The sequence below is a fragment of the Orycteropus afer genome, unplaced genomic scaffold (genome assembly GCF_000298275.1).
Source record: "Orycteropus afer afer isolate SDZICR_OR568_19922 unplaced genomic scaffold, OryAfe1.0 scaffold00245, whole genome shotgun sequence".
NCBI lineage: Eukaryota > Metazoa > Chordata > Mammalia > Tubulidentata > Orycteropodidae > Orycteropus > Orycteropus afer.
In genome coordinates, this window is record NW_006921832.1 from 5,087,580 (window position 1) to 5,101,725 (window position 14,146).

Consider the following 14,146-nt stretch of genomic DNA (forward strand, 5'->3'; position numbering starts at 1 on the left):
TCTACCCCACCCAGGCCCACCCCAATTCTTAACTCTTTGCATCAAGAGTCTAATTTCCTTTCTGTCAACTTATTTCCAATTTTCCAGAAGACTCTGATTTTCTGGTTTGACAGTGATCCTAATACACTCTAAATCAAAGAAAATGCTATAATCCTTAAATTTTAATTAAAGTGGAGATGGAAGATCATGGTAGTGTTATGGATGATGCAGTTCAAGTGCTCTGTAAATACATGGGAAGGTAGTAAGAATACTTAGTTTTTAAACCCTGCTTGGATTCTTTAACTACTTAGTATAGTATATAGTCTTGCTTTGATCACTAGTCATGACAAAACAGTAAGCAAAGGCCACCAACATGCTTTCTTTTTTAGGAAAAAGAATGCCACCTGAAAATTTATTGACGTTGGCAAAGGAATATTTTTATATCTATAAGGATTGTCAACCCTAGTACATCAGTTATTAATAATAGAAAGGACTGGGGCTCTTACTAATCACTGAGCTTTGTAGAAATACATTAGTATACTCTTCCCTTATAATCACACAGTCCTTTAATTAAGGACAATGGGTACACATCCACAAAGACAACTTACCCATAACAATTCTGTGATAAAAAATGGAGCTTCACAATCCAGCTTTACTAGATGACAAAACACACCCTTTACCCATGCATTACTTTCTGTATCTCTGAAACATCTGAAAAATACTTTTCTGTGAATTACTGGACTGTAGGGAACGGGTACTTTTAGATACCTTACAATGATCTCTAGTAGAATTTGGCATTCTTCTTCCATTAATGGTAACTGAATGTTTCAACTGGATCTGAAAAGAAGGTTGCCAGTTTTCATTTCTTGAGCCTCTCCAAGATTTTGAATGTTCTCTATCAGTCTGTCTATCTTTGGAATTATTCTTCTGTCCCTTTAGCAATTTGTCTGGAGAAAAGGATGTAGCACGTAACTGATACTCATCTGGAGATCCTTTCTGCCGGTTTGGTTTCATTTGTTCTTTATCAACCTCTTTCTGGAGCTGTAATGCTAATAACCTATCCTGTTCTTCTTGCTTATGTCGCTCAAAAAGTAGATGCTCCAACTCTATCAGTTTCTGGGTAAAGCTGATTTCTGTTTCCTCTTGGTCTGGGGAAGCTTCGGAGAATATTTTCCTTCTTTTTGCAGAAAAGCATGGATCCTTGACTGCTTCCAAGGAAAATTCTTGGTTTTTTCTTTCGGAAATATCATCACTACTGATCAGTAGGCTAGTCTCTTCATTTTTTGTCTCCATTGTGCTGTTTCCAATTATCTGTGTCATACCACTTACACTGAGGCCACTCTCTGTTTTGCCACAAGGCTCAACTGCAACTTCAAAAGAGTAGGGAATTCCAGTTTTAGGTTTGTCATGATTTACAACATGTAACTCTTTATCCTGATTGTTTGGTCTTGTTTTGACTTCTCCTTCAAGGCGCCATTCTGAACCACAGGCACTTAACTGAGGCATAGGTGACTCTACTGAAGACTTCGCACCTTGTTCTTCAATTTCAAGGCATATTTGTGGAGAAAGTGTTGGCATATCTTCTTCAATTTCTGTGTCTTGCCATGTAGGGCTTGTCAAATCTCTACTGTCAATTTCCTGTAGAAAATTTTAAAAAGACTAAGTGAACTAGGGAAACAAGGGAAAAACATCAAGCTATAGTATATTAAGTCTAATTACATTATTATCATAGCTGACTTGTAACTATACATTGAGTGTTAGAAATCAACTTTATTAATTCTTTCTTAGTAATATTTGTATTCTGTATGGCAATTTAGATTAAAGCTTTACTTCATTTTCACTCTCATGAAAACCTGCAGATTTAAACCCACAAACTAGAATCTCCATATGGCCGATAGCTAGCATCAACTCTTGACCTTTCTTTTGCCTTATAAGCTTCCTCTAGCCCAGGGGTATACTTTTTTGTGCCACAGACCTCTTTGGCATTTTGATAAAACTTATAGACCCCTTCTGAAAATATTTTTAAATACAGAACAAACATAGACTGACAAAAGGATACTGAAACACAGTTATCAAAATGTCAAAAAACCAAATTTCTAATGAAATAATGTACATCTATTAATACATTAAATAATAAGATCTAGTGACAAGTCTAAGGAGCTTTGGTGGTACAGTGGTTAACGCATTCAGGTGCTAACCAAAAGGTCAGTGGTTTGAACCTACTAGCTGTTCCACAGGACAAAAATGAGGCAGTCTACTTCCATAAAGATTTACAGCCTATTTGCACAGGGAGATAGCTCAGGGGATTAGTAGGCATAGGAAAGAAGGGCACAGGGGGTTGCCCTGCTGCCTCCATGGCGACCAGCAAGCGGCTGGCAGCGTGGCCTTTGTAGTCCATGGAGGCCCAGTTGGCAGCGCTGCTTCCTGACCTGCTAGTCTTCAGGAAGCCCGGGGCATCAGAATGAAGCTTGCCACTGCCCAGGGCGTCCTTCTTGGCATCCACGTGATGGGTGAGGGCGAGAGGTGGCACAGATAACCGCTGGCCTGCAGGAGGGTGGCCACTGGGCCTTAGCTCCTGGGGGCCATGGCAGTTATGGCCCTGGCCTGCAGGCCGGCTAAGGCCCAGCCAAACTGAGCTCTACAGGAAACTGAGAGTCTTCATTTTCAGAGTAGGAGGACACCCTTAGGGGTGATTCCTTTTAGCATTGAGATCACTTTAGAAATAATGAAACTGAGACTCAGAGATTGGAAGTGACTTTTCCAGGGTCACACGGCTCACTTTGAACCATGCTTTTCTTCCCATCCCAAGTTCCAATAAGTGGTCCACATCCAGTATTTTATTTGCTCAATTAAGATGTAACAGAGATATAGTAGCTACTTTGAGAAGCATTTATTCAACACATAGATTTATTCTGTCATAGATGTGAAGATGAGTGATATAAGGTGCCTGTCCTCAATGAGCTCACCATGTTGAGTTCTCCCTCACAACGCCTTAATCCATCTCCTTTGTTAGTGCTTTCTCTGTCCCTCACATGGGAAATGCTATTCCCTTCCCTTGCTCAGGCAGCCTTACAGAGTGGTGGGAAAGAGGAAGCAAGTTTCAAGTGAAAAGGGTGCCTGGAGGTAGATTTTCACCAATTGCAGCTCCTGGAAACATGGAGAAGATGACCCTTGAGAATCTAAATTCCCAGAGGCAGCAGCAGCCTAACTGGCCCTGAAGAGTGCTTTCCAAGTAACACCATATTTAAAAAAAACCAAGTTGCTGTTGTTTCCAACTCATAGTAACCTGCCAGGACAGAGGACCCCAAAGGGTTTTCAAGGCTGTAATCTTCATGGAAGTAGATTGCCCATCTTTCTCCCATGGAGTCACTAGTGGGTTTGAACTCCCAGACTTTCAGTTAGCAGCAGAACTCCAGGGCTCCTTACCATGTTAAAAAGATAATGGAATTACTCAGCTCCAAGGGATGTACTTCCTTTATACTGGTCTCATGTGTAAGGGGAATAGGGCCTACAAAGTTTAGAATTTGCAGCTAACATATAGTCGTTTTTGCTTTGTTGGTTAGGATTTACAGCATTAATGGACAGATTCAGCCTGACCTGCAAGTCAGAGCATGGAATGGACAAAATGGCCCACATCTTCAGTTGCTATTACATTAGTGACATTGTGGAGTGTGAGTGACCGTTTTACGGGAGCAAGAGGTGTGGTGCTGGGCTCCTGGGAAGTTTCTAGGAGAAGGGGGCCTAGAGTACTTTAAAAGGGATGCTAAAGGGTCATACCTTTGGTAGTACCCATCTTTGATGTCTTCAAGGTGCCTCTGACAAACTAAATCTTTGCCTGTATCTGCCATTGTATCCTGTTGACTTCAGAGTTCAGAAAGGGAGGAAAAAAATTTTGTTTTTCACTTGGCATGTTTGTATTTTATTTCAAAATAAAATATTCCAAAGGTTATCTCTTCTAAAAAAAAAAAAAAAGGACACAGGGAAGAGGTAACTACAGGGAGGAAGTAGGAAGAGAGCTGTTACTGGGGGGAATTGCAGTCAATGTCATAAGACAAAACATGTATAAACTGCTGTATGGAAAATGAGTTTTCTCTGTAAACTTTCACCCAAACCACAATAAAAATTAAAAACAAAACAGAGAAAAAGATTTACAGCCTTGGAAACCCTATAAGGCAGTTCTGTCCTATAGGGTTGCTATGAGCCCTAATTGACGTGATGGCAGTGGGTTTTGGTGACAACTTTAACAACTTATCATTTCAAAATAAATGAAATTTCTATTTATGACAGAGTTACAGGTAGTGTTAATAGTACTATGATTTATTGTGTTAATAGTACTATGATTTATTGTCTACATTCATAATTGAAAGAAATTCTAAAATTAGTTAAGAGATTAGTGAAAGTAAAGATTTGTGTTTTCTCTCATCCAAGTTCTAAACTAGATTCTAACCACAGGTTTAGGTTAAGAACACTTGCTTTAAACAATGTAATTATTCTTCCTACTTATAGGTCTGAGGTAGGTTAAGTTCTCGGATTACTTTTAACTACAGTAAAACCTTAAGAAGGAAGGCTTAGATGCAGATATGCCTCAGAATAAAGACTGTTTCTCCTTGGAGACCCTACAGCTGTTCTTTTACCTGCTCTGCTTTTAGTTCTCATTTTTCACTGAATTTCTTATGAGCAAATGTGGTTTGGATTGGGCAAATTCTAGGCTGCTGCCTAGTTTTGCTGTGAATATGAATACCTGGGTTGGAAAAATATCCCAGCCCTACAACACCCCTTTCACCAATTCCTAATTCCAGAATGAGCCAGATTATCTGGACTTGAATCCATCTAATAACTCTATTTGAGGATCTTTGGGCAAGTCTCTTAAAACTCTTTGTACCCCATTTCTCTCAACTTACATATCAAGTTGGTGGTTATGATGAAGATGAAATAAGATAATACATCCAATATCTGGCAGATCATAAATGTCCAGTAAATGTTAGGTGCTATAAAACCACCCAGCTGAGCTGAAAAAAGTTTAGGCACCTGAGAATAAAGAGTTAATAAAAGTTCTCTTTTTATGGAGAAATTGACCTTAGCATTGGTTTACCTTTCCTAGTTTTATGTTCTGTAAACCTGATAAAAGTGGAATATCACCTGTTATTGGCCACAAGGCTTATGGTAAAAATGACCTCACTGGTGAACTGCACCTGTACTAGAACTATGAATGATCTATAAACACTTGGTGGGAAGCTACAGCTTTCAGATTCTATAAGTGAGGTCTAACTTTTTTACTGGTGTGTTCCTTACCAGAAGCCCTGGAAGCTACATCCACGGGTTACTGTAAAATATAACTGACTCAGGGGGATGGGCCTTCTAAGCGAGGATGGCTACCACATTCAATTGTGTGCTCTCGTTCTCAGGCTGTCACTTGGGAGCTCTGCTATGAGGACTCTCCTGAACAGACATGTTGCATGCTGCACTACTGGCACGCTATGTTTCTTATCCTGTATCTCTCTAAGAAAGCTGGTGCCAGGTGTCTACTCAGTTTTCTGAGTTTGATCATGTAGGTAAGGGATCAGCAAACTATGGTCCATATACCAAATTCCTCCTGTTGCCTGTTTTTGTAAATAAAGTTTTACTGGAACACAGACAAGGAGCTCTGGTGGCTCAGTGCCTAAGACATGTGACTGCTAACCAGAAGGCTGTAAGTTCAAACTCACCAGACTCTGTAGAAGGAAGACAGAGCAATCTATTTCTATAAAGATTTACCAACTTCGAAATCCAGTGGGGGTTGCTATCAGTCAGAATGAACTTGATAACAGTGGGTTTTTTTGTTTGTTTGTTTGGAACACACACAAGCTCATTTATTTATGCATTGTCTATAGACGCTTATGTGCTATAAATGCACAGTTGAATTGGTGTGACAAAGACCATATAGACCACAAAGCCTGAAATATTTACTATCTGGCCCTTTAGAGAAAAAGAGATGTCCAAGGTGACTAAGAAAGGGTGTTCCACTTGCCACAGTGACTTAAAAAAAAAAGGAGAGGAGAGGAGAGGAGTAATCAATGTCAGTGAATTGCACATGTGAAAACAAATGCTGAATTGGCAAATGGTTTGTTATTCTTATTTTTACCACCATTAAAAAACAGGAGGGAGGGGGGCTATAGGTATGAGAGTATTCTACAGCATTAGTAAACTTACCAAACTAAGAACATCTTCAGTATCAACATACCTTACACATGGAGTTTTTCTTGTCTTCTTGTGCAACTTCAGATTGTAATCCTAATCCAAATTGAGATTTTGAAGACAAATACCTTGAAAAAAAGTTGATCAAAGTTTGAATGGTTTGAAAGAAGTGAAAGACACAATACGATAAAGCCAGATTAGCTATTTATGGTTAGGTTGGCTGGCTGCTGACTGGTTGATTTTTCAGAAAGAATGTATTTAAAAATCTATTTTATCTTGTCTCAAGCATTCTGATCTAGCTCCAGAACAAAACTTAAAAGGCAGAATATTGATATTTTAATGAAAAGCAGTCTAAAAGAAAATAAAAATTTAATAATTTCTTTTTATTAACATAGTTTATTAGATAATAATAAAACCTAACCATTTCTTAACTCTTTTTTTAAAAAAAAGATTACATTAACACAATGCAAAGAGTTGCTACCTATTACTTTTATAATTAAAGAAAAAAATTAAAAATACATGATGGCGTAGTGCCTAAGGCATATGACTACTAACCAGACGGCTGGTGGTTCAAACCTACCAGCCACTCTTTGGTAGAAAGACTGGGCAATCTACTTCTGTAGAGATACTGTCTAGGAAACCCAAGGAGAGGTTGCTGAGTCAGATTCGACTCGAGGGCAGTGAGTTTGGTTTTTGGTTTTGCTTGCAAATAATTTGTAAAACTGTAAGTTACATTGTGTCAAAAGCACCAATGAGTAGCATGTATGACAATAAAATAAAATCCTGAAAAGGATCTCTTGTAAAGAACAAATGAATATCCCTTATAGATAAATCAGAGTACCTAAATCACATATTTAGTTACATCAGTCCAAATAGAGTTGACCCTTGAACAATGCAGGGGTTAAGAGTGTTGACCCCTGCATAGTCAAATCCACTAATAACTTTCGACTCCCCAAAAACTTAACTACTAATAGTCTACTGTTTACCAGAAGCCTTACAGATAACATAAACAGTTTCAAATAGTTCTTGCCATGAGCTATTAGATTTTCACACAAATACAACAGCTAAGTATATAGCCTAATGATTATTCACTGTTCATTATGTAGAAGTGGATCATCATGAAGAGCTTCATCCTCGTCATTTCCACAATTAAGCAGGCTGAAGAGAAAGAGGAAGAATAGGAATTGGCCATGCTGTCATAGGGTGGCAGAGGCATAAGAGATGGAAGAGGTGGAAGGGGAGGCAGAAGAGGCAGGTACACTTGGTGTAACTTTATAAAAATACACTGTAATTTCTGCCTGACTTCTTTGCTTTTTCATTTCTTTACAAACGTTTCTATATGGTACCAATCCTTCTTCTGCCATTTACTTTAGTTTCAGTGCCTGTACCATAAGAGTCCAAGTCACCAAAGAAGTCAAGGCAGTCTTGAATAATTGGAACTTTCACCAGAGTTGTCTAATGTCAATTTGTTTTCTAGCACTGCTTCTTCTACATCGTCTTCCTCATTGTCTGACACTAGTTCAGAAGCACTTCTCTCCATCTAGTTGTTTTCTGTTAATTCCTCTGGTTTGCTATCAGCTCTTCAATTTCTCCAAGATCCATCTCTTGAAAAAAAACAGTATATAACTGGATCTGCACAGTTTAAACCCATATTGTTCAAGGGTTACTCTACAAACTTTTGGGAACAAGAAATACCCTTTCATACATTTATGATCATTAATGTGGTGTTACAATGATTAATTTTTTTGATGTTGAAACAACCCTGCATTCCTGGGATAAATCCCAGTTGGTAGTAGTACGATTTTTTTAATATGATCTGGGATTTGGTCTGCAAGTATAATTTTTAAGGATTTTGGCTCTGCAGAGAGTTAAAATTATCAGAATAGTTTTCTTTTATTGTAAGGTTTTTGTTGCGTTATGGTAATAAGGTGCTTCAGTTCTTTAGTGCTGCTGTAACACAAATATCACAAATGGATGGCTTCAACAGTGATATTCTCTTACAGTTTAGGAGGCTACAAGTCTGGTGTCAGCTCTAGGGGCTGGGTGAAGGCCCTTGACCTTGGGCTTCAGCTCTGTCTCTTGAGCCTAGCCTACTGGAGCTAGATGCGTCTCTTAACTCAGGTAGCTGCTGGCTGCTGAGGCTGACAAACCCAAGGCCAACAAGTAAAATGGCACAGTCCCAAGATTATCAAGCAGCACGGCAGGCCACTAGTTCAAGTGTAGGAACACTCCCGAGATTAGCAGGCAACATGGCAGGCTATCGAATGAAAACTCGGCTTAATGCAGGATCCAAGAGTGCCCAAAAACTCAAATACCTTTCTCAAAGCTTCTCCTTATATATACTGGAAGCAGATCACATCCCTAAGGCTGCTGCTCAAAGTATATTCCACCATGGAGTTGATTACCAGTCTCACCATGGGGAATAACTACATCCAGCTGCCCAGCCACTCAAAACCAGGCCCACCCACAATGACACACAACCTTAACTACCACACAAGCCTTATGGAATATTAGTTTGGGGGAGGGTTTTTAAAAAAATTAGTATTAATTTTTCTTTAGTGAAATCATCAGGTCCTAAACTTTTCATTTACCTTTTATCTTCACTTTTATCTTTATAACTTCCTTCCTTTTAGTTTTGGATTTAGTTTACTCTGATTTTTCTAGTTTCTTACAATGTAAATTTAGGTTACTAATTTGAAATCTCTCTTCTTTTTCAATGGTGGCATTTACAGTTATAAATTTCCCTCAAAGCAATGCTTTTGCTGCATACCATAAGTTTTAGTATTTTGTGCTATCATTTTCATTCATCTCAAAGTATCTTCCAAACTTACTTGTGAGTTCTCTGACCCACTGGTTATTTAATAATGTGTTGTTTAATTTCCATATATTTGTGAAATTTCCATTTGTTACTAAAATATAGTTTTATTTTACTGTGGTCAGAGAAGATAGTTTGTATGAGTTCAATCTTCTAAAATACACTGAGACTTGTTTTGCAGCCTAACATATATGGTGTATAATAGACAATGCATACTCTGCTATTTTGGGGTAGAGTGCTGTGAATATGTCTGTTAGGACAAGTTGGTTAACATTATGATTCAAGTCTTCTGTTTCCTTACTGATCCTCTGTCTGGCTGTTCTAACCATCATTGAAAGTGAGGTATTAAAATCTCAGTGTATTATTGTAGACTTTTTCTCCCTTCAAGCATGTTAATTTTTGCTTAATGTATTTTGGCCTCTGCTGTTTCAAACATGTTTATAATTTTAAATCTTTATGATGAATTGACTACTTTATCAAAGTATAATGTCCTTCTTTGTTTCTTTTAATAACTTTTTACTTTAACTTTGAAAGGACAGTTACCACAGATCTCTTCTGGTTACCATTTGCATGGGCATCTTTTTCTATTCTGTTGCTTTCAACCTATTTGTATCTTGGATCTGATCTAAAGGTAGCTGATTATAAACAGCATATAGTTAGATCATTAATTTTAATCCATTAGGTCAGTTATCTGCCTTTTAACTGAAGGTTTAATTTAAAGAAATTATCTATGTTTTTACATTTAAAGTAATTATTAATAGGGAAGGATTTCTTCCATTTTGCTATTTGCTTTCTGTATCACATAGTTTTTTTGTTCCTTGTTTTCTCTATTATTGACTTCCTTTGTGTTGATATTTTGTAATACACCATTTTGATTCCCTCCTTGTTTTCTCTTCTGTGTATTTTAAAAGTTATTTTCTTAGTAGTTACCCTGGAAATTACAATTAACATCTTAAACTCCTAACAATCAAGTTTCAATCAATACTAGCAGCTTCAATAGTATACAAAAACTCTGCTCCTACGCAATTCTGTCCCTGTCCCTTTATACTATTATAACTTACATCTTTATACACTGTATGTCCATTAACAGATTGGTAATTATTATTTTATTAATCTGTCTTCTAAATCATATAGAAAAAAAGAGAAGTTATGAACCAAAAATATAGTAATACAGGCATTTACCTATGTAGTTAACCTTTACCAGTGATCTTTATTTTTTCTTACGGTTTCAAGTTACATCTAGCATCTTTTTATTTCAGCCTGAAAGACTTTAGTATTTCTTGAAGGGCAGGTCTATTAGCAATGAACTCCCTGATCTTCTGTTTATCTGAAAATGTACAAATTTTGCTCTCAATTTTGAAGAGTAGTTTTCCAGAATACAGAATTCTTGGTTGAGAATATTTTTCTTTCAACACTTTAAATAACCATCACACTACCATCTGACTTCCATGATTTCTGATGAGAAACTGGCTGTCACTCTTATTGATGATTCCTTGTATATGATGAGCTGCTTCTCTTGCTGCTTTCAAGATTCTGTGTCTTCTATGTTCAAAAGCTCAACTATAATGTGTATTGGTGTGGATCTCTCTGTTTTTACCCTACTTGGGAGTTTGTTGAGCTTACTACATGTGTATATTCATATCTTTCATCAAATTTGGGAAGTTTTGGGCCATTATTTCTTCTGTTCCCTTGTTACTTCTCCTTTTGGGATTCTCATTATGCCTATGTTTGTATTCTTGATGATGTCTCAGAGGTCTCTTAGTCTCTGTTAATTTTTCTTCATTCTCTTGTCTTTCTGCCCCCCAAACTGGGTACTTTCCACTGATCAATCTACAAGTTTCCTGATTCTTTTTTGTGCATGCTTAAATGTGCTGAAACCTTCTAATGAAATTTTCATTTCAATTATTATAGTTTTCAGCTTCATAATTTCTATTTTGTTCCTTTTTATTAACTGTTACCTTTTTACTGATAATCTCTATTTCTTGAGGTATTATTCTTCTGATCCTGAATTATAATCTGCTACTGCTCTAATAAAACCTATAATTGTTGAGTATTGTCTGTCTGATATAGCCACTATGAAGAATTATTATATTCAGCAGAAAAGTAGAGTGCACCATGGGAGGGATAACTGGTGTCAAAATTGGGAAAAAGGTTGGAGGATGGAGGGATGTCCAATTTTTGCCTCATAGGAATCAGTCTTGGGCTGATGCCGAGGTTGATTCTGTCTCCCCCTCATTAAATTAGAGGAGGAGAGACATCTCTAAAATGACATTCTTATACCTCATAAAGCCATCAACATACTTGCTACTGAAGGAGTGTTGTGGAGAAACTAAATCACACCAGTGCTGTCTACATGATTCATCATGACCCCCAGGACAGGGTAGAACTGCTCCATAGGATTTCTAAGACTGTAAATCTTTATGCAGACTGACACATCTTTCTGTTATAGAGTATCTGGTGAGTATGAAGCACTGACCTTCCAGTTAGCAGCCAAGCACTTTAACCACTGTGCCACCAGGGCTCCTTTTTGGTAACATGATGCATAACTGGGAAACAATGGGTAGGAGAAGGATTTAGATTCAAATGCCAAATTATCGACACCTTCAATGAGGATGACCCTATTTAGAAACAGCTTTTCTCACCTGAGTCTAAACTAAGAGAAAGAAAATACAACTACTTCAATTTGAGCCAAAGGAAAGAACACAGAAACCCTGCGCTGAGCTATCAAGACAAAAAGTTACAAATCTGCCAAAATATGTGGTTGGGTGAATAGTCTGTCATCACCTCTCTTTGTGCCAGCCAATATAAGCTATGTGAGTAGCTCATTTTCTTTGTGCTTTGCAACAATCTCAGACAAACTAGTGGGTTTTATGCAGAGTTTATAAACCCAAATTTTAGTAATTAGTGATCTATACAAACAAATAATTGGTATATAGCAGGTAGTCAACAAAGATGTTCACTTACTTCTGAATATCTCCAGTGTTTTTCTGATGGTTCTTACTTTTCTTCTGTGACGTGACTGTCGGTGAATTATATTTTCTAGCACTCAAGGGAGAAGTCGAGATACTTCTCTCACAGAAATTGTTCTTCAACAACAGAAAAAGCATAAAAAACATTATTAAAGAGAAGTTTATGATAAAATAAGCTTCTGATTTGATTAATTAATTCAAAATCCACAACAGAATTTTTCAGCGATTATCCTCACATTTAAATTCTATACCCTTTGAAAGTACTGGCTATACAAAACTACTAAACACAAGATTAAGTTCATACAAGCTAGTTAAATTAGTCCCACTTTTTCTGTACATTAAGCACATAAAAGTACACATGATACAATCATATTACCTGATAGTTTATATTAATTTTTCTAATAAAATAATTTCATATAATTATCTTAAGCTATAGAGGATTCAGGGAGCTCTGGTAGCATAGTGCCTAAGGCACTTGACTGCTAACCAGAAGGCTGGCGGTTCAAACCCACCAGCCACTCCTCGGAAGGAAGGCTGGGCAATCCTACTTCCGTAGTGATACTGCCTTGGAAACCCAAGGAGGGGTCGCTATGAGTCGGGGCCGACTCGACGGCACATAACAACAACAAACAACATAGAGGATTCAAGGACCAATAAATATGCTAAGAGTAAAAGTTAGTTTTATGTAAAAAATTTTTATTTGGGGGCCATAAAAGCATACTAGCATACTAGTACTGGATAGAGTGGGAGAACATTGTGGAACAAAACTCAAAATCATACAAAAAAAAAAAGAGACCAGGTTTGCTGATCTGACAGAGCCTGGTAGAACTCCTAAGATTATGGCCCCTAGCTGCCCTTCAGGTCTGGAATTGAACTCACTCAATATGACAGGCCTATGAACTGAACATTTACATTAGGTAGATACACTCCCTGGAGAGATTGATGATGGGAGAATAGAAGAGTGTGAAAGCACAGGGAGACAGCTGTGTGTGTGGGGGGGTAGGAGTGCATAGGAGGAGGGAAGGACACAGGGAAGAGGTAACTATGGGAAGGAAGTGGGAAGAGAGTTGTTGCATTGTGGGAAATTACTATCAATGTCATGAGTCAAAGTAATGTGAACTATTATATGGAAAATGAAACTGCTCTTTAAACTTTCAACCAAATCACACACACACACACACACAAAAAGATATTTGTTGTTTGAAAGCAGAGGAACATAGTCTGTAGAGGCTCTCAAATCTGAATGCATGTAAGACTTACCTAGATGCCTCTGTGGGTAGTATTCCATGAGTCTAACTCCCAAAGATTCTGATTCAGTACATTTAGAGTAGGTAGGAATATGTGTATGCTAAACAACCCTAGGTAATTCTGCCAGGTGCTTTCGAACCACCAAGTTCTCATTTTATCTTTTGCTTTTAAAATATGTGTTTTATTTTCCTTTCCCTCACTCATTTTCTCTCAGGCAGTAATTTAACTATAGCAAGATAAAAAGATGTAGGTGTAGTAAACTAGTTAGAAGATGTGGTGAAACAGTGGAAAAGTACTTGGCTGCTACCAAAAAACATCAGTGGTTCAAACCTACCAATCGCTCTGTGGGAGAAAGAGGTGGCATTCTACTTCTGTAAAGATTTACAGCCTTGCTGAACTAATAGGTATGTCTATGAAGCAGGGAGTGTACCCAAGAACATGTATAGCATTGGCAGACAATTGTCCTATAAGTTTATGTGTATGATCTGAATTCCCAGATGTATAGTAGAGCTGACAAGAGGAAAGGTGGTAGTCACTGCTTGGTCACAGCCAGCTACCCAGAGGGACCGAGTAGTTGAACCTATGGGCTAGGGACCATAGTCATAGGGGACACCAAGCTCAATTGGCATAACATACTACACAAAATATTGTTCCACCTCCTTCTTTGGCGAGTAGCGGCTGGGATCTTAAAAGCTTGCAAGCTGCCATCTAGATGCAACGATGGGCCTCTCCCTGTCCAGAACAAAGAAGAATGAAGAAAACCAAAAATTCATGGATACAATCAGTCCTAGCGACTGGAACACCATGTGATCTGCAGCCTATATGACAATGAGACCAAAAGAACTAGATGGTGCCCGGCTACCAATGTCAACGACTTGGAAGGGGATTCATGTCGGATAGAGAGGGAGCACAATGTGGACAAAACACAAAATCATTTGGAGAAAAAAAAAAGGGGGGGGGG

The 14,146-nt window shown here is 37.9% G+C and overlaps 1 protein-coding gene across 1 annotated transcript in view; it reads right to left on the reverse strand.

Moving 5' to 3' along the window:
• Window positions 1-666: 666 nt before the first annotated feature.
• The window catches only part of RNF168 (ring finger protein 168), a 53,091-nt gene continuing 39,611 nt past the window's right edge, over window positions 667-14,146 (reverse strand). The window contains exons 4-6 of the mRNA XM_007949424.1: window positions 11,933-12,054; window positions 6,200-6,281; window positions 667-1,617 (exon numbers count right to left, since the gene is read on the reverse strand). Of these exons, the coding sequence (XP_007947615.1) occupies window positions 667-1,617; window positions 6,200-6,281; window positions 11,933-12,054 (1,155 nt within the window). The remainder of the gene's footprint in view (window positions 1,618-6,199; window positions 6,282-11,932; window positions 12,055-14,146) is intronic.